Source organism: Bufo gargarizans, unplaced genomic scaffold (assembly GCF_014858855.1).
Source record: "Bufo gargarizans isolate SCDJY-AF-19 unplaced genomic scaffold, ASM1485885v1 original_scaffold_1005_pilon, whole genome shotgun sequence".
In the NCBI taxonomy this organism is placed as follows: Eukaryota; Metazoa; Chordata; class Amphibia; order Anura; family Bufonidae; genus Bufo; species Bufo gargarizans.
In genome coordinates, this window is record NW_025334193.1 from 135,841 (window position 1) to 159,231 (window position 23,391).

The 23,391-nt window shown below is 49.5% G+C and overlaps 1 protein-coding gene and 1 non-coding gene across 3 annotated transcripts; both read left to right on the forward strand.

The window, feature by feature from the left end:
* The first annotated feature begins 8,183 nt into the window (after positions 1–8,183).
* On the forward strand, positions 8,184–23,348 carry EIF4G2 (eukaryotic translation initiation factor 4 gamma 2). Of its 2 annotated transcripts, XM_044273621.1 has the most exons (21): positions 8,184–8,243; positions 8,518–8,580; positions 10,761–10,998; positions 12,302–12,463; positions 13,864–13,966; positions 14,950–15,081; positions 15,213–15,279; positions 15,368–15,519; positions 16,251–16,361; positions 17,503–17,586; positions 17,772–17,870; positions 17,953–18,094; positions 18,168–18,331; positions 19,025–19,129; positions 19,422–19,637; positions 20,392–20,607; positions 20,693–20,951; positions 21,216–21,420; positions 21,520–21,740; positions 21,822–21,943; positions 22,589–23,348. In XM_044273621.1, exons 3-21 carry the CDS (start codon positions 10,919–10,921, stop codon positions 22,652–22,654), a joined length of 2,706 nt encoding a protein of 901 aa, XP_044129556.1. In that variant the 5' UTR covers positions 8,184–8,243; positions 8,518–8,580; positions 10,761–10,918; the 3' UTR covers positions 22,655–23,348. The 2 variants fall into 2 exon arrangements, with proteins under 2 accessions (XP_044129556.1, XP_044129558.1); XM_044273623.1 differs by lacking the exons at positions 8,184–8,243; positions 10,761–10,998 and having other exon boundaries at positions 8,520–8,580; positions 12,227–12,463.
* LOC122922869 lies at positions 19,162–19,343 on the forward strand. The gene has a single exon (XR_006387202.1). It is a non-coding gene; the product is annotated as a small nucleolar RNA SNORD97 (small nucleolar RNA).
* Positions 23,349–23,391: the final 43 nt, after the last annotated feature.

The following is a 23,391-nucleotide window of genomic DNA, read 5'->3' on the forward strand; positions in this document are numbered from 1 at the left end:
CACACAGACCTCACTATGGCTTCCCATGGGGCTGAAGGTATCACACAGGCCTTACTATGGCTTCCCATGGGGCTGAAGGTATCACACAGGCCTCACTATGGCTTCCCATGGGGCTGAAGGTATCACACAGGCCTCACTATGGCTTCCCATGGGGCTGAAGGTATCACACAGGCCTCACTATGGTTTCCCACGGGGCTGAAGGTATCACACAGGCCTCACTATGGCTTCCCATGGGGCTGAAGGTATCACACAGGCCTCACTATGGCTTCCCATGGGGCTGAGGGTATCACACAGGCCTCACTATGGCTTCCCATGGGGCTGAAGGTATCACACAGACCTCACTATGGCTTCCCATGGGGCTGAAGGTATCACACAGACCTCACTATGGCTTCCCATGGGGCTGAAGGTATCACACAGGCCTCACTATCGCTTCCCATGGGGCCGAAGGTATCACACAGGCCTTACTATGGCTTCCCATGCGGCTGAGGGTATCACACAGGCCTCACTATGGCTTCCCATGGGGCTGAGAGTATCACACAGGCCTCACTATGGCTTCCCATGGGGCTGAAGGTATCACACAGGCCTCACTATGGTTTCCCACGGGGCTGAAGGTATCACACAGGCCTCACTATGGCTTCCCATGGGGCTGAAGGTATCACACAGGCCTTACTATGGCTTCCCATGGGGCTGAAGGTATCACACAGGCCTCACTATGGCTTCCCATGAGGCTGAGGGTATCACACAGGCCTCACTATGGCTTCCCATGGGGCTGAGGGTATCACACAGACCTCACTATGGCTTCCCATGGGGCTGAAGGTATCACACAGGCCTCACTATGGCTTCCCATGGGGCTGAAGGTATCACACAGGCCTCACTATGGCTTCCCATGGGGCTGAGGGTATCACACAGACCTCACTATGGCTTCCCATGGGGCTGAAGGTATCACACAGACCTCACTATGGCTTCCCATGGGGCTGAAGGTATCACACAGGCCTCACTATGGCTTCCCATGGGGCTGAAGGTATCACACAGGCCTCACTATGGCTTCCCATGGGGCTGAAGGTATCACACAGGCCTCACTATGGCTTCCCATGGGGCTGAAGGTATCACACAGGCCTCACTATGGCTTCCCATGGGGCTGAAGGTATCACACAGGCCTCTCTATGGCTTCCCATGGGGCTGAGGGTATCACACAGACCTCACTATGGCTTCCCATGGGGCTGAGGGTATCACACAGACCTCACTATGGCTTCCCATGGGGCTGAAGGTATCACACAGGCCTCACTATGGCTTCCCATGGGGCTGAAGGTATCACACAGGAATCTGAAGGGCGCATCTTGTCATCAGAATGTATCAGTAGTGCAGCCTCAGGCTTTGGGCCTGTGACTACTATTGCTATTATTTTTGCATTTTTAACACATTTTTGTGTTTTTTACGATAGAAGTGCCCAGGATCGTGGAAATCCGGATGCCCCCTCTTCCCTTCGCGCCCGATTAATGCCCAGCGCTCGGATAGCCCTACCACAGCGGTGACCATGGTAACGGCAGTAGCCCCCAGAAACCGGCCGTCTACCGCAGAGTGGCGCTGAGGTGGCGGAGATTGACCCCAATGCGCGGTCTTGCGGCGCCCCTCTTTTTGGTGGGCCGGACTCCTAACACAATGGGAGTCCAGATGAAGCCTATGGCGTCACCTCCTCAGAAAAAGAAACCGCACGAGTGGAGATCGCAAGACAACCGCGGGGAGTGCACGTCACCTCCCAGGTGCGGCCGGAGCGCGTCAGCCATTAGTCAGGCTGTTACACAATCCGCCCGCAGTGTGGGGGGCGAACACAGGCAAACAAAGGAGCCCGGAAATGGGACGCTCCCTCTACAGTCCGGCGGGCGCTCTCCTCGGCCCAAGCTCTGCTGACGCCCCCTGTAGACCCCCGAGCAGACGCCCCGCACCCGCTTCGAGCCCCGCAGTCATTACGCAGTCTACGCATACTACCCGTCTTCGTGAATAGCGCTGCTGCACTGCGGCTGTGCTGCGCCTCAACCCAACCCACTAGCAGGGACACGCCCCCGCAGCGCTCCCATTGGCCAGCCTGTCCCCACCGGCCACGTCCATCATCAGTCCTCGCACTCTGACTGGCCAGAAGGCAGCTATTTCTCCTCCCCGCAGGCTGGGAGCAGGTTAGACTGCGCTCTCTGATAAAGTTTAGCCAGTGTGTTTTCTCCGGGAGTCGTTGAGCTCGAGAGGAGGTGTCGGGACCGCGGCTGCTGCTGCTCCGTGCTCAGGACCGGCCGCTCCCTGCTCCCCCGTCCCCGTCTCCTTCGGTCGTTTTTTCTCTCTGGGATACGCTCCACACCGCACCAGGAAACTGCCGGCACTCTGGGAGAGGTGAGACGCGACGGCTCGCCGCCTAAGATGGCGGCCGCTGAGAAAATGGCGGCGGCTCGATGGGGATGATGGGGTCGGTTCTCTCAACCCCCTGTATCCCCGGAGCCTGGCCGCTGATGTCCTCCCAGTATCGGGTCGGGGGCCACATCAGCCCTCCCTGTGTTGGGGTGCAGGGGCCACCACTGGCCCTGTGTCCCCCGGGAGCTTTGTGTCCTGATGGGGACCCCTCAGTACAACAATATATAGTATATACGGTACTGGAGGATTATATAGCTGTGTATACGGTACTGGAGGATTATATAGCTGTGTATACGGTACTGGAGTATTATATAGCTGTGTGTACGGTACTGGAGGATTATATAGCTGTGTATACGGTACTGGAGGATTATATAGCTGTATATACGGTACTGGAGGATTATATCTCTGTGTATACGGTAATGGAGGATTATATAGCTGTGTATACGGTACTGGAGGATTATATAGCTGTGTATACGGTACTGGAGGATTATATAGCTGTGTATACGGTACTGGAGGATTATATAGCTGTGTGTACGGTAATGGAGGATTATATAGCTGTGTGTACGGTACTGGAGGATTATATCTCTGTATATATGGTACTGGAGGATTATATCTCTGTGTATACGGTACTGGAGGGTTATATAGCTGTGTACGGTACTGGAGGATTATATAGCTGTGTATACGGTACTGGAGGATTATATAGCTGTGTGTACGGTACTGGAGGATTATATAGCTGTGTATACGGTACTGGAGGATTATATAGCTGTATATACGGTACTGGAGGATTATATCTCTGTGTATACGGTAATGGAGGATTATATAGCTGTGTATACGGTACTGGAGGATTATATAGCTGTGTATACGGTACTGGAGGATTATATAGCTGTGTATACGGTACTGGAGGATTATATAGCTGTGTGTACGGTAATGGAGGATTATATAGCTGTGTGTACGGTACTGGAGGATTATATCTCTGTATATATGGTACTGGAGGATTATATCTCTGTGTATACGGTACTGGAGGGTTATATAGCTGTGTACGGTACTGGAGGATTATATAGCTGTGTATACGGTACTGGAGGATTATATCTCTGTATATACGGTACTGGAGTATTATATAGCTGTGTGTACGGTACTGGAGGGTTATATAGCTGTGTGTACGGTACTGGAGGATTATATAGCTGTGTGTACGGTACTGGAGGGTTATATAGCTGTGTGTACGGTACTGGAGGATTATATAGCTGTGTGTACGGTACTGGAGGATTATATAGCTGTGTGTACGGTACTGGAGGATTATATAGCTGTGTGTACGGTACTGGAGGATTATATGGCTGTGTGTACGGTACTGGAGGGTTATATGGCTGTGTGTACGGTACTGGAGGGTTATATGGCTGTGTGTACGGTACTGGAGGGTTATATGGCTGTGTGTACGGTACTGGAGGGTTATATGGCTGTGTGTACGGTACTGGAGGGTTATATGGCTGTGTGTACGGTACTGGAGTATTATATGGCTGTGTGTACGGTACTGGAGTATTATATAGCTGTGTGTACGGTACTGGAGGATTATATAGCTGTGTGTACGGTACTGGAGGGTTATATGGCTGTGTGTACGGTACTGGAGCGTTATATGGCTGTGTGTACGGTACTGGAGGGTTATATGGCTGTGTGTACGGTACTGGAGGGTTATATGGCTGTGTGTACGGTACTGGAGCGTTATATGGCTGTGTGTACGGTACTGGAGCGTTATATGGCTGTGTGTACGGTACTGGAGCGTTATATGGCTGTGTGTACGGTACTGGAGGGTTATATGGCTGTGTGTACGGTACTGGAGGGTTATATGGCTGTGTGTACGGTACTGGAGGGTTATATGGCTGTGTGTACGGTACTGGAGGGTTATATGGCTGTGTGTACGGTACTGGAGCGTTATATGGCTGTGTGTACGGTACTGGAGCGTTATATGGCTGTGTGTACGGTACTGGAGGGTTATATGGATGTGTGTACGGTACTGGAGGGTTATATGGCTGTGTGTACGGTACTGGAGGGTTATATGGCTGTGTGTACGGTACTGGAGGGTTATATGGCTGTGTGTACGGTACTGGAGGGTTATATGGCTGTGTGTACGGTACTGGAGGGTTATGGCTGTGTACGGTACTGGAGGGTTATATGGCTGTGTGTACGGTACTGGAGGGTTATATGGCTGTGTGTACGGTACTGGAGGGTTATATGGCTGTGTACGGTACTGGAGGGTTATATGGCTGTGTACGGTACTGGAGGGTTATATGGCTGTGTGTACGGTACTGGAGGGTTATATGGCTGTGTGTACGGTACTGGAGGGTTATTCATCATATTACTGTAGATATGGGATGTTTCCTATAATGCCCCATATATTACAGTAATGTTTATTTTACTGTGTGTTACTGGTTTATACTGGTCACATTAATCCTGTGGATGGTCCCACTGGGAATTCTTCCTTTTTCTATACCTGTGTGGGGGGGGGGCGACACGGCAGCGTCCCTGTGTGGGGGTCCCAGGCCCCGCTATCACTACTGGTCTATATAGGATTCTACCAATGCGCTATAACACTGAAACCCCATTAAGCTAGCTGACAGTAGGGATGCGCTAATGTCAGCTAGACCCAACTAGCCTGTTCTTGTATCTGTGCCCCCGTTTCGCCAGAAATCTAACTTCTAGAATATGCTAATTAGCCGGGGGCGTTCCTGCTTCTAGGGGCTCCCTTCTCCCTCCGAGTCCTGATTGCCAGGGCCGGGTAGCGCTCGCATCCGTCTGCCAGCCCTGTGCTCTGGTGAAATCTCGCGGCGTTCAATATTCGGCGCAGTGAGGGAAATATGCTCGCAGGCTGCCAGCTTCCTCTCCGCGCCTGCACCGAATCCTGAACGCCGCAAGATTTCACCCCTGCTCCTTGGGGCTAATTAGCATCATAAGGACCTCTGTTGTATATGTACAGTGGAAGTCCGGTCCGCAAACGTGACAGTTGCCCGCCCGTGCAGCGGCAGCCATAGACGCCGGGTTTATGCAACTTTAAATATCGGAGACCCGCGGCACATGTATGCTTTGTGGCTGACATTTTCCCTTTCAGATGCCGTGGTCAAGTGTGACACCTGCTTCTGCGTAGTCCGGAAGTGGAAGTCACGCACTTCTGCTCCGGTGACAGCGTTCCCCGGCTAAGATCGTGGAACCTGTTACATTGGTCTAATAGGCTGAAGCCTCCAGCAGGCTTCGGTGCCCATTAGATGACTATACCAATACAGGCCACCAGGTGGCAGCATTGTACAGTACAAATGAAGTGTTCAATGGGGTCTATAACATCAATAGGCAATCTAATCGCCAGTTACTGTCACCCACGGTGACGTTAAATAAAGCTTTGGAAAATATAAAAAAATGTTCAAATCACCCCCCTTTCCTTAAAATAAAAATACTCAAACAATAAAAAAATAAACCAACATCATGGCCATTGCTGCGTGCGAAAATGTCCATGCTTTTAAAATATAACAATATTAATGGGGGGGGGATAAAAACAGCCAATTTTGCCATTTTTATTTTCTGTTATTTCAGCTACCCACTTTTTTTATAAAGTGATCAAAATGTCGCACACAAGTCAATTGCTGTCACTGAAAAGAGCCGATCGTCCCGCTAATGAGCCCCCGCACCGCCCCGTACACATGGCTACTAAGCGGTTATAGGGCCACAATATGGTGGTAAAAAGTCAAAGGTTTTAATTATTTTTTTTCCCATATTAAAACAAAAGACTATAAAAGTGTGGTGTCAACTTTACCGCATAGTGTACAGTGTAAAAATATAGACCTTTATCAGAATTGCATTTTCTCCAAATTCTACCCAATTAGGATTATTTTTTTTCCTGCTTTCTACTCCATGGTGTGCAACCATAAATGGTACCATTGGAAAGTACAACTTGTCCCGCAAAAAATAAGCCCTCATAAGGCAATGTGAGTGAAAAATGAAACCGCTAAAATAGAAAATCCCAGGGTCTAAGGGGTTAAGCAGGAGGTGAAGCGTCTTGTGGGGTGTTCCTGGCATTTAGTGGTCACTACCTACCAGCCGTGGTATCAGTGTCTTGTGATGACCCAGGGCACTGATGTGTGGGGGTAGGGCGCGCCCGTCTGCACCGATCCCCATGTGGACGGCCGGGTGCCTCACTTACCTGGGGAAGAAATGGCCCCAGGTGCACTATGGGAAGAAGGCGGCCTGGTCTGAGGAATCGGGTTACATGTGCATTACTTAGGCTCCGCTCACACTGGCGTTTTGGTTTCCGTTTCAGAGATCCGTTCAGGGCTCAGCATCCAAACCGGATCGGTTTTGCGATAATGCATTTGAAGGCAAAAGGATCCGCTCAGAATGCGTCAGTTTGCCTCCGTTCCGTCTCTATTACGCTCTGGAGGCCGACACCAAAAACGCTGCCTGCAGCCAAACGGATCCGTCCTGACACTCAATAGAAAACGGATCCTTCCCCCATTGACTTTCAGTGGAGTTCATGGCGGGTCCGTCTTGGCTATAGAAGACCTAATGCAAAAGGATGCAGGGGTTTGTATTATCTGAACACATCCGTCAGTGCAGATCCATGGCGGATCCGCGCCAAACGCGAGTGTGAAAGTAGCCTAACCTGGGGAAGAGATGGCACCGGGCGTGCTATGGAGGCAGTGCTATGTTTTTTCTGGGAGCTTTTTGGATGTGACGCGTACCACCTACCCAACCATTGTACGGACAAGTACCCCCCCATCAGAGCCCCGTCCCCCTTAGCAGGATAATGCCCGAGCAAACTGTCCAGAAATGAGGATAATGACAGGTTAATGTGGTGGTTTTTCTGCAAAATCCCAGATGTCCCCTGATTGTCATATGTTTGATCCATGGAGGCCTCACTGAGCTATAGGACAGGACACCTCGGGAAAGGGGGGGGGTTGTGGAGTCCACGACTGGTCAGAGGGCAGCTGGGTAGGACAGGACACCTCCGGGGGGGGGGCTTGTGGAGTCCACGACTGGTCAGAGGGCAGCTGGTTTGTGTTACTGGTGTTCTTGTTGTGCAGAATGACTTGCATACATGTTGTTGTGCTGCTGAGGCTCATGTCACCGTCTGCCCCCAGTGGTCTCTGTAGGCAACATGAGCTGGCATACTGCCCCCCGCACACCGAGGCCGCCCGTGTCCTCCTCTCCAGGTATTGTACGGAGGTGATGAGGTTCCGGGTTCTCTTCTGGCCGCTGCGCTCAGGATTTTTTCCTCTTTCCTGGAGAACAAAGGAGGAGGTGTCGGCTCAGTTTAGGCCGGCCGGCGTCACCACCTCCCCCCAGCCATTGTACACTCCGGCCTCCGCCTCCTCCTCCTCCAGCCGGCCCTGCGCTCCTTTGTTAATCCTGCCGTCTACTCTGCAAATTCACAGCACTTAATGCACAAAACAAAAGCCCCTCCCGTATTGTATGTGGTTGTGTAACCAAGGACGGTCACATCGATGACCCCAATATCTGCGGCGGGCAGGAAGCAATTATTGATCCTCAGCTCTGGACGAGTGAATCTGCAGAACATCTGCTCACATTATCAATAAGCCTGCAGGCTGTTGCTCCCTGTTGGCTGCCATTTCAGGGTTAGTTGAGGTTAATGGCCAGTGGTGTGAGTGACATCTTGTGTTTTCTGCTGTACACTGGGGGAGGTGACCGTATGATGGGGTTTGCACTTACTCTTCTTTCTCTGTCTTGCAGCGAGCGTCCCCCTCCCCGCCCTGCCCACTGAGTATTTATTCATTTTTTTTGAACATTCTTGGTTATCAAGCCGCCAAAGTGGAGAGTGCGATTGCAGAAGGGGGTGCTTCTCGTTTCAGGTAGGTCACAGGTGGGGAACACTGCTCCAACCACTTAAATAACAGGAGGGAAAGGGTAAGAAGCAGCAGAGGGCTCTAAGTCCCAGTCATCGCCCATATTGAGCTTCTGAGACGTGGGTCACTGCCTCACAGTGCACCCCTAACTACATGCATGTGGGCTCCCCGTCTGCCCTGCAGGAAAGCTGCATGGCCGCCATTGTGGGTGTTACGCAGTCCCTCTTAGAGCCACGTGTGACCGTTCCTCTGTGGTAACGCCCTCCTATTCTCATTGCAGTGCTTCGTCAGGTGGAGGAGGTAGGGGTGCCTCTCAGCACTATACCAAAACTGTCGGCAACAGGTACGTAGATCTTGACTAGTTACAGACCTAATGTGATTGTATGCAGGAAACTCTTAAGGGGGTGCCCCAAAAGCAACCTATATCCTTTCCACTGATTGGTGGGAGTATGACACATGTGACCCCCACCAATCGCAGAAACGCGGTTTTAATTGCTCCAAGCAGATTGAGCAGCAGGTAACTGTCCATTCACACATCCGTATGTGTCTTGCGGATCCACAAAATGCGCACACCGGCAATGTGCTTTCTGCATTTTGCGGACTGCACATCGCTGGCACTCTCATAGAAAATTAATAGGACATGTTATATATTTTATTTTTTTGCGGATCCGCAAAAATGCGGATGGTGGTAGCACATTCCGGCCCAATAGGTCCCCACCTGTTCTGCAAAATTGCGGACATGTGAATGGACCCTTAATGTGCACTGCCGCTCTGTTCACTTTCTGTGGCGCTGCTGAAGGTAGGTGAGCGCTGTGCTCGGCGGTCTCTGGCAGCTCCGCGGAGAGAGTGGCAGTTTCACATACTTAACCTGCTGCCCTGTTTAGACTGTCATTTTTGTCATTGGTGGTAGGTCCGAGTGGTCAGACCCCCTACAATCAGATGCTTATACCCTATCTTGTTTGGGGGGGGGGGTTGCTTTTTTTGGCAAACCCCTCTGAAGAGAACCTGTCGCTGTATACACTTCTGCATGTGATATGGATGAGCAGTACCCCATCTGCAGGATGTGGGGGTCTCTGGCCGTATATGTATACAGTGGTATAGAAATGAATGTACTAGATGGACAGGATTGTTACCCAGCGTATCTGCTTCACTGCCTGCCTTAAGGGGGTTCTCCGGTAATGACACTTTACCAAGTGCCAGCAGCCTGCCTCACTAAGGATTCGTGCTTACTGCTCCATGCCGCCTCCATTGTGTCTGATCCCAGCAGTGATTACATCCGGCACAGCGTGGTCACATGGCTTAGGTCTGCTGCAACCAATACCTGGCTTCAGTGGTGAGCAGCAGAGCATGTGACCCTGGTGTAATCACTGCATGGACAGGAACATGGATACCGCGGAGGCCTGGAGCCGGGAAGTATAAATCGTTAGCTTGGTGAGGCAGGCTGCTGGTACTTGGTAAAACTTCATTATCAGAGAACCCCTTTAAAACGGCTTCTTCCATTAATAGCACATTGAGTTTCCACCATAATTGTCTATGTGGTGGAGGTCCAACGTCAGATCTGAAAGTGGAGGTTCATGGCAGTCTCTGCATGTTCTTCCCACAGACCCCCAGTCAGATGGCGAATCAAGCCCTCTACCAGCTTCCACGTGGCTGCACTCGGCACGTTTCAGCTTCTGTCTTGTGGCCGCTGCACTCGGACCTTTCCTGGCTTTACTTTAAAGGGGTTATCCGTTAAGTGGTGTCCTATCCTCGGGATAAGTCATCGGTGTCAGATTGGCGGTGGTCTGGGTCCTGGCACCCCCGCAGACGAGCTGTCACACTCCCTTTACCCTTTGGGGGGGGGGGGGGGGGCCAGCGCTGTACATGATGGCCATGCTTTGTACTGCAGCTCCATTCACCTCTGAGGCTGAGCTTGTAACTAGGCCATGTGACCCGTTTACATGGACATGCTAATTGAGCGCCAGATGTCGGACCCCCTCATCTGATACTGATGCCCCATCTTGAGGATAGTGTCGACTATCTATTCCCAGGATGACAGCTTATTAACGATCAATAACTGAGGGTCCGACTCCTGAGACCAACACTAATCACAAGAACAAGAGTCCACTTTGACTGGGGCAGCGGTCGCGCGTGCACGGATCCGTTGGTACGGGGCTGATGTACAGGAGTACTGCACTTGGCCAGCTCCTGGAGTTAGATGGACCCATGTTCTTGTGATCTTCTCAGCTGTCGGACCCCATGGATAAGACATAGGCTGTCATTCTGAGAAGGTCCGGCTGCTGCGGCCTTTATACAGAGGCTGGACCCCTGTTTTAGTAAAGGCAGATAGGACGCACAATTGTCACATCTGGATTTGACCGGATGCGATCTGGATTTGCTCCTGTATCTGCCGCTACATTATGTGCATTATAAAGTATAAAGCATTTTGGGGGGTCCTGTTTTATCATCTTGTAATCCAGATTGGCTGTTTCTTCCATGTGTCTCTCATTTTGGCTCTTTGTCCCACGTTTTGATTGTTGGCAGGTGGACAACCGTGATCTGCAGGGTTTTGCCAGGATTTTGACTGGGTGACGTTATTTGCCCAGAGAAGATCGTCTGAGAGGCCCAAACGTTTCCCCACTTCCCCCAGTCTCTAACTCACTGGTGTATTTCTATAATACATCTGCGCTCCGTGCAGTTGCATGCAGCGCGCGTTAGTTGGGGCGGACTCCGCGGGTTGTGCGCCTGTAACGCACAGTGACCCAGCCGCGCGGAAACGCTGGTGTGTATACTTCTATATGGTGGAGAAAACCTCCCCCCGAGTGTCATGTGTGCTAGTGTGGAGAGAAGCAGCAAAATGTACCCGGGGCCCCTGTAATGGTCATCGCATAATCAAGATCTGATCTCATCTACTTGGCTTCAATTAATGGTTAAACCCGTCCACACTTAAAGGGATTGTCCAGGATTACAGAAACGCGGATACTGTGTTTAAGAAATGGTGCCACACCTGTCCATGGGTGGACTTTAAAGGACTTTGCTTATCACATAAATTGACATATTGCAAGGATATACCGTATTTTTTGCCCTATAAGACGCACTTGGGGTTTAGAGAACAATAAGAAAATATTTTCAATTACACCTCAGGTCAGACGAGCATGTCGGCCGCCTATTAGCCCCCACTCCTCACCCTCGCAATCCTCTTCATCCTGCTGTTGGCTGTGTATCGCAGTGCACAGCCGAGGACAAGGAAGCCATGGGTACAGGCCTTCACCGCTTCCCGGTCCTCCGGTACTAATGAAGCGCTTCATTAGTATTCAGCCCATAAGACACAGAGGGGATTATGGGGCGAAAAATACGGTACCATGAATATCAGATAGGGGGACATGCCTGCCTCTAAAGAGTGGCCCCCAAAGCGAAGAAAAGCACCCCAAGCATGCATGGCTGCCCTGTTAATTTGTATGGAGGTTCCTGAAATGGCCAAACCAGTCCTCGGCTATTTCCAGCGCTCCATAGAAGTGAGTGGAGGGTGGCTGTGCTTGGGTGGTGCGCCCTCCTTCACTTTTGGGGTCCCACTTCTGGTACCCGCACCTATGTGACATCGGTGGTATATCCTAGCGATGGGCCCAGCCCTTTACTGTGACTCTGCTCCGGTAATATGAATGGAGCTAAGCTGCAGCACCAGCTGTTTTCTGATCCTGGACTTTTCCTATAATATCGCAACTGAGGGTTTGTTAGTTGTATCCAGTCTGGTCTCCACCTGATGCCTTTCTTTCACGAAGGCTGGGTTACATGGTGAAGTGCAGTTCACTGACAACAAGCAGAGATTTTGAAAATGGCAGTTGAATCCCAACATATAAATCATTTTGGTGTTCTGCGAGCCCCCCGACTGTCCTGTCAGAATCTCCCCCTAATACTGTCGGGTGCAGGTAGTGATGGCTGCAGACGTCTCGGGTGTATATGACGTACGATTGGCGACTGCTATAGTCTTATTTATTTTGTTTTGTCTCCAGTCTGAGACGATGTCGTGTGCTCGGCTCGTCAGTGACTGAATCCTGAATGAAGGGGTCCCCCTCTCTTTCTTGCAGCGAGTACCTGGGGAAAACCCCAGGGCCTGGCGTTCAAAGATGGATTCCTTCACGAAGCACTAGACGAGATGTTAACGCCCCCAATAACTCCGCCAACAACACTGCGCACCCCTCCGCAAGTGAGAAAGAACGGCACGATGCAATCTTTAGGAAAGTAAGAGGGTAAGTCAACGACTCCAGAGAACAGGCCAAGTGATGTGGGGTCCATTGCAGAGGTTTCACACCCTCCCACTGTCCTCACATTCTGTTCTCTCGCTCCCCCATCATTCGGCCCTCAGTCGCCCGTAATGAGAAAGGAACAACTAACATCTTGTATTCACATAAGTATTCAGCCCTTTCACGTGGCCATAAGTCTTCAGCTCCCTTGGCAGTGATTCCAGCCTCCAGTTGTCTTAGGGGTGATGCCTCAAGGTTTACACCTGGATTTGGGGATTTTCTGCAGGTTGGGTGTTGGCTGACAGTGGACAACCATTTTCAGGTCTCTCCAGAGATGCTCCATTGGGTTCAGGGCTCTGGCTCCTCAAGAACATTCCCAGAGTTGTCCTAAGCTGCTCCTGTGTTGACATGGCCATGTGCTGAGGGTTGTTTTCTTGTTTCAGAATTTATGGAGGCCACTGTGCTCCTGGGAACTCAGAGCAGCAGAAAGGTTCCCTTCTCCAGATCTGTGCCTCCACACAATCCTGTCTCTGAGCTCTACAGGCACCTCTCTCCTCCCTGTGCCTCCACACAATCCTGTCTGAGCTCTACAGGCACCTCTCTCCTCCCTGTGCCTCCACACAATCCTGTCTCTGAGCTCTACAGGCACCTCTCTCCTCCCTGTGCCTCCACACAATCCTGTCTCTGAGCTCTACAGGCACCTCTCTCCTCCCTGTGCCTCCACACAATCCTGTCTCTGAGCTCTACAGGCACCTCTCTCCTCCCTGTGCCTCCACACAATCCTGTCTCTGAGCTCTACAGGCACCTCTCTCCTCCCTGTGCCTCCACACAATCCTGTCTCTGAGCTCTACAGGCACCTCTCTCCTCCCTGTGCCTCCACACAATCCTGTCTCTGAGCTCTACAGGCACCTCTCTCCTCCCTGTGCCTCCACACAATCCTGTCTCTGAGCTCTACAGGCACCTCTCTCCTCCCTGTGCCTCCACACAATCCTGTCTCTGAGCTCTACAGGCACCTCTCTCCTCCTCATGGCTCTGATGCATTTTCAGCTGTTAGATCTTGTATAGACAGGGCCGTGTCTTGCCACACTATGTCCAATCGCCTGAATTTATCACAGGTGACCCCAATCAAGGCGTAGAACATCTTAGAGAGGATCCAGAGAAATGGGGACCCACCGTGAAATGTCAAGTGTCACAGCAAAGGGACTGAATGTCCAGGGGGGGAATTCTAGTTTATTTTTTATTTTTTAATAAACAAGCAAAAACTTCAAGTTTTGTAGGGTTTTTCCGCTTTCTCCAGGCATCCTAACATGGAGCCCCCTTACCTTACTGTATGCAGGGTCAGGATTATTACAGGCTTTAGTTTGTGTAAATCGGTTTAATAACTTCTCTTTTCTTCCTCTCCCCAGCATCTTAAACAAGCTTGCTCCTGAGAAGTTTGACAAGCTATGCCTTGAGCTCCTTAATGCGGGTGTAGATACCAAACTCATCCTCAAAGGAGTCATACTGCTTGTAAGTATTGTCTTGTATACGGTATGTTAGCAGTTCCCCCCCTCAGCAGTGACTAGCCTCTCACACAATTCTGTGCCCATGTCTAGTGTTCAGCAATATGCAGTCGGTCGGTGCTCGTTATTTACGTCATTGGTGAATTACGAGTGGTTGGTGTGACCTGTGAGCAGGATGCACAATCAGCAGCACATCTTTACAGGGGGAGATGTGCTGCCATCAAGTGATCCGTTTTTGCCGCTGCCTCGCATATTACAGCTGACAAACGAGCTACTGTCCCATATGTCTGAGGCTTTGTGACATCCACGCACCTGCCGCAGAAACCCCACTGCATGTATGGCATTGATTTTCTGCTGCAGATGTTTTTGCATCAGAACTGTGAAGATGCAGAATAAGGACACGGATGCCCTCTGTCCTATACATGAGCTCCTCGTGCTGCTTCTAAATTACCTGTGCACCGTCGGCTTTACAGCAGCAGCAGCACGCAGTGATTACAGCTGCTCGTGCCGTTCTCTTGAATGGGGCGAGCGGTTGTTTTTACACTTCACCATCTCTACAGGCGAGACAATGTGCAAGTAACTTCAGAGCTGATGTGAGCAGCAGTACCTCTAAAAACAGCTGATTGGGGCAGGGGGCCGCTGGAGTGAGGACCCTGACCATCAGTATCTCTGTACCATACAAGTTAGTCCTGAACTCAAAGGACCAGGGGTAACATGCATCGGGTGCTCCTGTTGGCTTGACTTGGAGTCCTCCATGTACATGATTGTGGATGGCTTGGTATAGTTTCTCTGCCTTTGGGTGGGTTTGTTTCACAAAAAATGCCATATAGTGGCACCTGTTCACCATAGAGTTCCATTGTAAAAAAAAGTGTACGGAGGCATAAAACCTGATGTGAACCCCCCTTAGTGACCCTTTTGGGACTGATGTGCATGAAGCTGTGGAGTGTAATTGACCACTTTACTAATGCACTTTTTTTTTTTTTTTGACAGATTGTAGACAAAGCCCTCGAAGAGCCGAAGTACAGCTCACTCTATGCTCAGCTATGTCTGCGATTAGCAGAAGAGGCACCAAACTTTGACGGCCCATCAACCGAGGGTCCACCAGGGCATAAGCAAAGCACAGTGAGTGTTGTAAATGCCTCTGTCTAGGGCCTCCCGTTGTCAAGCCCTGCAGAATACGTTAGCACTATATAAAGATTGTGTTCTCATACAAAGGTGACTATTTTTATTTTTTATTTTTTTTCCCCCCGCAGACGTTTAGACGCCTCCTAATTTCAAAACTTCAAGATGAGTTTGAGAACCGATCGAAAAATGTTGATGGTAAGTGTGCGCCGCCGGGCTGGTATGTGGGTCTCGGAGGGAGCGTTGCGTGTTTCTTATATATACTGTTTTCTTGTGTTTCATGCAGTATATGACAAAAGAGACGGCCCCCTCCTCCCTGAGGAAGAGGAACAGAGAGCTATTGCCAAGCTCAAGATGCTGGGGAACATCAAATTTATTGGGGAGCTTGGCAAGCTTGACCTTATTCATGAATCTATCCTTCATAAGTGCATCAAAACAGTAAGTGGGGGGGGGGGGGTCGAACATCTAATATCACACCTGCCTTGTTATACTAGGGGATATAGAGCGTGACTTTAGCGGTGTCCTAGATTAATTCTATAAGCTAACAAGTCCTAGATGTTGGGTCCTTTGAAACAAAGCGGGGCTCACAGATATCGCATTAAGTACATGTTAAAGGGGGGGTTCTCTTCAGCATTGATCATGTAGAGGAAGTTAATACCAGGCTGTTACTAATGTATTGTGCTTCTACATATTACCTCCTTTACTGGCCAGATTCATCTTTCCATCACATTATACACGTCTCCTTTCCATGGTGACTACCACTGCGGCGGTGCAGATACAAGGCGGCCAGGCAGTAGCTGCTGCGCATGTGCCTAGTCATGCTATAGGCGCTTTTTCCTATTGTGTGCAAGATTGCAGAGTGCTCGTAAACATAGAAACGAGCAGTGTATAATGTGATGGAAACGTGAATGAGACCAGCAGGGAAGAAATATGGAGACTCTCAACACATTAGGAAGTGCCTTGTATTAACTTTCTGTACATGATAAATCTGCTGAAGTGGGGCTCATAGAATAACATGTTGACCTGCTGGTACGGGCATGATTGCAGTTATGGTGCATGTTAGGACGGTCTGTTCCCGCAGAGGGGTCTCCTAGCGCTCTAGTCCTAGGGAGGGTGATGTGCAGGTCAGGAGGTGCTGCTCACTTGCTCACACCATGCTGTCTCATTAGCTTTTGGAAAAGAAGAAGAGAGTCCAACTTAAAGACATGGGAGAGGATTTGGAGTGTCTCTGTCAGATAATGAGGACTGTGGGGCCTAGATTAGACCACGAAAAAGCCAAGGTATGTACTTCAGTCTGTACCCTTAATGCTGAAACCCCTTCATCAGTTTGCAGCATTTCCCAACTCTTGTAACATTGTGGGTTTTAAACAACTTGCCATGCTTTTTTGGGGGCTTTTATTTTGTCTTTCAAGTATAATAGGAAAGCCTGTGTCCAGAGCATGCAGCAGTTTGGAAAATGTCTTGTGATATCCTGGGAAGGTTACCGGCTTTGAGGAGAACAATTGCATCACAGCACTGATGGAGTAATGCAAAAGTGTTTCCTCAAAGCTGATCATCCGCCCCTCATCCCAGGGGATCACGAGCCAAAGTAACACACAAGACAGAACATGTCCGCCGTGCATTCTGTATTTCACATCATCCTGTAAAGTAATGGCTGGTCATGATGAGGTTAAAAATGGAGGGGGGGGGGGTGTCCACAGATCTTCCAATGAACTTCCACCTCCCCCCCCCATTTATAAGAGGGGAAAAAAAACCCACTTGGGGCCGCAAGGAGATGCTATACTGTATGGTGGGGGCAGCCGCAAGGAGATGTTATACAGACGTGACATGGGCCCCCAATATAACAATGTCGTCTTGTTGGTCATGTATGGGGGAGGGACTCGTGATGACTCCTTCCATAATGCCTGCTATTTCGATGTGCAGCTTGCAGGAAGGAGTAGGTCAGAGTCAGACGGGGCCACAGTAAAAGACACACGTGGTCACCGTCATAGGCAGACATTACACCTTTTATTCACTCGGCTTGGGACCGGCGCTCTCTCCACTTGCAGGCGACATTGAACTCCTGTGGGGGTTGGAGGCGGTCTCTGAGTAGGACTTTCCTACCACTTGCTCCGGTCTTGCGCTGCTCGGTGGCCTCACTCGTCATATTCAGACGTTGGTGGGCAGGGACTTCATTATGGGAGCCGGGGGCAGCTGCTGCGGGCAGGAATTGTACTCCTGGTATGCAATTGTGCAGGGCGGGCGGATGCATATTTTGAAGCGGTCAGCGCACATGACCGCTTCTGACGTCACAAAATACAGCGGTTATTAGGAAACTGAGATCACCGTTTCCTTATATCACCCAACCGTACTTCAGAGTGATGGGTGCCCTTTAAATGCAGTTTAACAAGGCTTGTAATGTACCTCTGTTTTGTTTTCTAGTCCTTAATGGATCAGTACTTTGCCCGGATGTGCGCCTTGAAGTCTAGTAAGGAATTGCCGGCAAGGATTCGTTTCCTGCTGCAAGTGAGTGCTTTTTGAGTTGTGATTTCGAAGCCGGTCCCTAATCCATGACTTGCATTATAAAACTAAACTGTGGAGAAGTTCCTCCTCTCTGAATGGCAAACTTAATAGTTGGCTTATAAATTATTATTATTTTTTAGCAGTTTCCATCTTGTATGCTGCCTGTAAAATGCTCTGTGTCTTTGTAGGATACTGGGGAGTTGCGAGCAAACGGTTGGGTTCCTCGCAAAGCTTTTAATGACAATGGACCAAAGACTATCACACAAATCCGCCAAGATGCAGTGAAGGTAAGTGACCGCAGTCCAGCAATGTTTTGAGATGTTGTGGAGTCTTGTAGGTTTCACTGACGTCCATTCCTGTGTTCTGTAGGATCTAGGAGTCTTTATTCCTGCTTCTATGTCTCAAGGAATGCGAACTGACTTCTTTTTGGAAGGACCGTTCATGCCACCAAGAATGAAGCTGGACAGGGACCCTCTTGGAGGACTTGCTGACATGTTTAGGCAAATGCCAGGTGGGTAGCCGGCTCTTGCTCTGCAGAATCTTAACTTTTCCTGCTGGTTTTATAATGACTGTCCGTCTTGCAGGCAGTGGAATAGGCACTGGTCCAGGAGTTATACAGGACAGGTTCTCGCCAACCATGGGACGGCATCGCTCAAATCAGCTATTTAATGGGCATGGTGGGCACATCATACCTCCTGTTCAGTCCCAGTTTGGTGAAATTGGAGGCAAACCGTTCATGAAAAGCCAGGTAATTATATGTATTTTTAATACCACTTGTTTGGTTCAGAGAATTCAAGTTACTTATAGGAATATCCTCTCAGAAACAGTGCAGAGCAGATTACTGGCATCAAGTGGCCGATGTTCCTGGGAATCTGCTCCTCGTGCAGACCTTTAGCTGTTTCTAGCGCTCTTGTATTTTTAAGCTAGTAAATCGCATTGACTTCTGGAGAAGTAGGTTTTCCTTAGGTTTCCTCTTTGCGACTTTTGTTGTCGGTAGTTTGGGGGCCCTGATGCCCAGAGTAAAATACATGCATGGAGAGATCCCACAGCACTTACAGTACTAGTAAGGGGGGGAAATCTGAGTCCAACAGCGGTTAATTGTGCTGCTACGGAACTGCCCCCCAGTGATGTGTGGAAGAATCCTACATAGATGCACAGTCCCAATAATGGCATCTAGACCTGAGAATGTAAGTTACTGATGGGATCCTGGAACCCGGCATAGCGGTATCTAGTTCTGACTGCGGTTAAATCTCTGGCCTGGCACTGTTATAGGAACCTGACTGCATGAAGGGGCAGGGGGCTGTGTGTATACAGCATCCATACAGACTGCTGTTTGTTTCGTGGTCGAGAATGGGTTAAAATGGCACCCAAAATGTGGAATATTGCACTGAAATAGTGACTTTTCCTGGTCTTATAAATTATGTACTATACATTTTTTAAGGGACAAGGTCAGATGTACCAGAGTCAGGGGCTCTTGTCGCAGCAAGGACAGTCCAAGGATATGCCTCCCCGGTTTATTAAAAAAGGGCAGCTTAATGCGGATGAGGTAAGTCCCCCTGAAGAGCAGCAGTGGAGATCATGCCCAATGATTAAGAAAAGACGCGTTATTTTGAGGACAGAAGCTGGCGTCTCCTCCTGCCCCCCCATCATCATCTTCCTCCTTTTCTTGTTCTCCTCTCCCCACCCCCACTCTTCACCGCTGTCTCCCTATTCCGGAGTACCCAGTGTCCTTTGAGCACAATTATGAGATATGAGGGCATGTGTATATAACTTTTTTTTTTTTTTTTTTGCGGGGTTTCACTTGGCCGTAGTTTACAGTTTGTAAACTTTCTTTCCAGATCAGCTTGAGACCGGCTCAGTCTTTCCTAATGAATAAAAACCAAGTGCCAAAGCTGCAGCCTCAGATCAGCATGATGCCCCCTCGCACGCAGACGCCACCCATGGGACAGACCCCTCAGCTCGGGCTAAAAACCAATCCCCCACCCATCCAAGAAAAACCTGCCAAGAGTGTGAAGAAGCCTCCACCATCAAGAGAGGAGCTGCTGAAACTTACTGTAAGTGAATGGAGACGCGGCTGATCCCTGGGCTGCAGGAGCAGCGGCCTCGGTGTGCTGCCTATTTGGGGTCTAGACACGTTGGTTCTCATCATACACCCCTGGACTCTGCCTGGGCCTTCAGTGATGTCGCAGGATGTTGCATGTGACATTAAAGTCAGGGGAGTAGAATTTGGCCTGCTGTGACACAACCGGTCGCAGGAGGGCACATTGTAACACCACTGACATCATTAGATGTGACTTGTATCGCATTACCGTGTAGGCTCAGCCTTAAAGGGGCAGCACCACTGTTATGTAGGGTCTGGATGTTCCCTTAACATTTTCCTGCCCTTCCGTTTTTTTGTAACCCTAAAATGGCACAAATTTAAGTTACTTGTCCCCTATGATGCGGTCACTGCATCCTGAGGGCCAAAAATAGTCTCCCTAAGGGGCTAGTGTTTATAGCTGGTGTTTGATTCTCTTTTCAAACACCTCCATATTATAGACAAATGGCTCTTAGGCTCCCGACCATAAGACGAGCTGCATTTCGTTTCTTAGTTTTATGCCGCCCACCAGCTGGAGTGGGAGATGCTGAAAGGCGCAACACTTTAAAAAGTCCCAGTTCATGAATGTGTGTAAATCCCAGCCGAGCAGCGAGACTGTGCGGGGTTAATGAGCGTTGTGCCGGAGATGAGACATGAATATAGAGACAATGGTGCAAATACATTGATAAATGTTCACAGCGCGTCTCTTCACGGGTGGTCTCTCGTTTCAGGAAGCATTTGTGACGGAGTATCTGAATAATGGGAATGCGGCAGATGCCATAAACAGCGTGAAAGAAATGAGAGCGCCCAAACACTTCATCCCAGAAATGATCAGTCGCATCGTCCTCCAATCACTAGACCGGACTGACGAGGACAAGGAGCGCGCCAGCTCTCTGATTGGTGTCCTGCGGCAAGAGGGGGTGGCCACCAGTGACAACTTCATGCAGGTAAGTGTTTCTGGCTTCAGCTGTGCCTCGGAGCAGATTATTCTGTATCCACCCCCCACTGACGGCTTTCTCCTCCTTTTTACAGGCTTTCCTAAATGTGCTGGACCAGTGCCCAAAGCTGGAGGTGGACATACCCCTGGTGAAGTCCTACCTGGCACAGTTTGCAGCTCGTGCCATAATTGCTGACCTGGTGAGCATTTCTGAGCTGGCTCAGCCCCTGGAGAATGGCACCCATTTTCCATTGTTCCTACTCTGCCTTCAGCAACTGGCCAAGCTTCAAGATCGGGAATGGCTGACGGAGCTGTTCCAGCAGAGCAAAGTCAATATGCAGAAGATGTTACCAGGTGAGCGGAGAATGCTCCAGGTTGGGTGCACTGTATATTGGGGGAAGTGGTGCACTGTATATTGGGGGAAGTGGTGCACTACCATCAGATAAAATGATGTCTGTATGACAAGGATACCATGTTCTCCCCATACCCGTGGGTCAACACGAGGTGATGAGGGCAGATTGTGACAGACATCCACAGTGAGAGCGCCTGAAATACTGTGCAAGCGCCTATTGACTCCTGTCATCAGGCTAAAAGCTTGTGCTCCTTCCCCTCCCTTAGAAATCGACCAGAACAAGGACCGCATGCTGGAGATCCTGGAGGGAAAGGGCCTGAGCTTCCTGTTTCCTCTGATGAAACTGGAGAAAGAGTTGCTGAAACAAATCAAGATGGATCCTTCACCACAAACAATCTACAAATGGATTAAGGACAACATTTCTCCAAAACTTCATCTAGATAAAGGATTTGTGAATATTTTGATGACTAGGTGAGTGCAGGGGAGGTTTCTGAACACGAATCGCCCCCGCGATATTGTATGAAGGATGTGATCAGGTTTGACCCTGACGGTTTCTCTTCCCCTATTCAGCTTTTTACAGTATATTTCTAATGAGGTTTGCCCAACGGAAGAGGAGGAGGATGATGATGAACAAGCAGCGGCGCCTTCGAAGGAGCAGCTTGACCAGGAGAAGCAGCTGCTTCTGTCCTTTAAGCCGGTGATGCAGAAGTTCCTCCATGACCATGTTGATTTGCAAGTCAGTGCCCTCTATGCCCTTCAGGTGCACTGCTACAGTAAAAACTTCCCTAAAGGTTGGTCCACTACTCCCCTCATCATCCCTCTGCCATCCTGCATCTTGTGCCTCCCTAACACGTGTTGTCCTGTGTCCTCAGGCATGTTGTTGCGCTTTTTTGTCCATTTCTATGACATGGAAATCCTAGAAGAGGAGGCCTTTCTGGCATGGAAGGAAGATATCACACAGGAGTTTCCTGGAAAAGGAAAAGCTTTATTCCAGGTAGGACATTAGTAGAATCTACGGGATCTAAAATGGAGTGGTACCTTGGAACAGAACCAGAGTTCAGGAAATGTTTATTACAGTATTGTGAGACTTCGCAAAGTAATAATGTCAGCTCATCTGAGCCAATACATTCTAATACAGTACAGAGCGCCAGCTCTGTACAGTATTCAAAGTATTATGTGAATCAACTTCAGAATGTTTCATCCAAAGTCGATTCGCTCATCCCTAGTCTCTAGCTTTTCTCTAAAGTGATGGTTCCCCAACCAATGTCTCTTCAGCTGTTGCAAAACTACAACTCTCATCATTCCCTGATGCCCTGTGACTGTAGTGTTGCTACAGTCAGAGGACAGTGCTTCAGAGCATATACGTAAGATAGTTGACCGCTGACTGCACGTCAGTCTCTCCTGGACTCAGGAGCGTGCATGTGCCCTGCGCGGGGAGAGAACCGCGGCGGCTTCCTGAGAACATAAGGATTGGGTTATAGAAATCTGATCCGAATTTCCTCCGAGGCCGCCGTACACATTAGATGGCCGGTGGGTTCAGCTGACCTCCTATCCAGAGTGTACGGTCACCTATAGGTCATCCTTACTGATACTCGTCCCTGCATCGTCCGATCTGACCTGCAATCCTCCTTGTTCGCAGGTGAACCAGTGGCTGACCTGGCTGGAGACAGCGGAAGAAGAAGAGTCTGAGGAAGAGGCCGACTAAAGAACCAGCCAAAGCCTTAAACGTTGTGCAGACTTATTGTTGCTATGGTGTAAATTGCGTTTTTTGACCTAACCACTGCGAAAACACCATTCCGCTGTAACATTTTATTTTTTTCGCAATATCTAATGCAGAGGCACGTCGACTCAGATCCTTCTGCCTGAAAGGTTTTTAAGTGTAACGTCTTAATCATAGCCATGCAATATTTTAGGAGTATCTGTAATGTTTAGATCCGTGTATTAGCAGCATGCAATAATTACATCCGATGTTCTCGAGACAGACGCTGGTCAATGGCAAGGACTCTGCCGCCGGAGGAGAAGCAACACTGAATACTGTAGATGCACTTTGCTCAGTGTGATACTTGAGTCGTTGTTACAGAGAATCTTTACTTGTAATCCATGGTCGTTGCCGTAATAGTATATATTGCCTGTATTTCTACCTCTAGTAATGGGCTTTTTGTGCTAGATTTTAATACCTTCGAGCCTGGGCAGGTGCACAAAAAATATCTAAGAGTTACCTGGTTACTTGCACAAATTCTGCTCCATTGAGATCGCTGCCCTGAGTGACATTGCGGGTGCGACGCTGAGAAAAATGAATTGGTCCTCATAGTATTGAAATTAAGTCTACTTAATTTATCAAGTCCTGTTCATGCCCTGATTTTATATACTTGTATCTATCAATAAACATTGTGATACTGGAGGTGTGTGACTGTACCTGCTGCTCCTGAAGGGGTTAACACG

Excerpts from the sequence above, each read along its gene's own strand:
- EIF4G2 (XM_044273621.1), top strand. The coding sequence starts at position 10,919 with ATGCAGCGCGCGTTAGTTGGGGCGGACTCCGCGGGTTGTGCGCCTGTA. Across the intron at positions 12,464-13,863 it reads ATCTTTAGGAAAGTAAGAGG|CATCTTAAACAAGCTTGCTC; the intron begins GTAAGTCAACGA and ends TCCTCTCCCCAG. Across the intron at positions 18,095-18,167 it reads CATGTTTAGGCAAATGCCAG|GCAGTGGAATAGGCACTGGT; the intron begins GTGGGTAGCCGG and ends TCCGTCTTGCAG.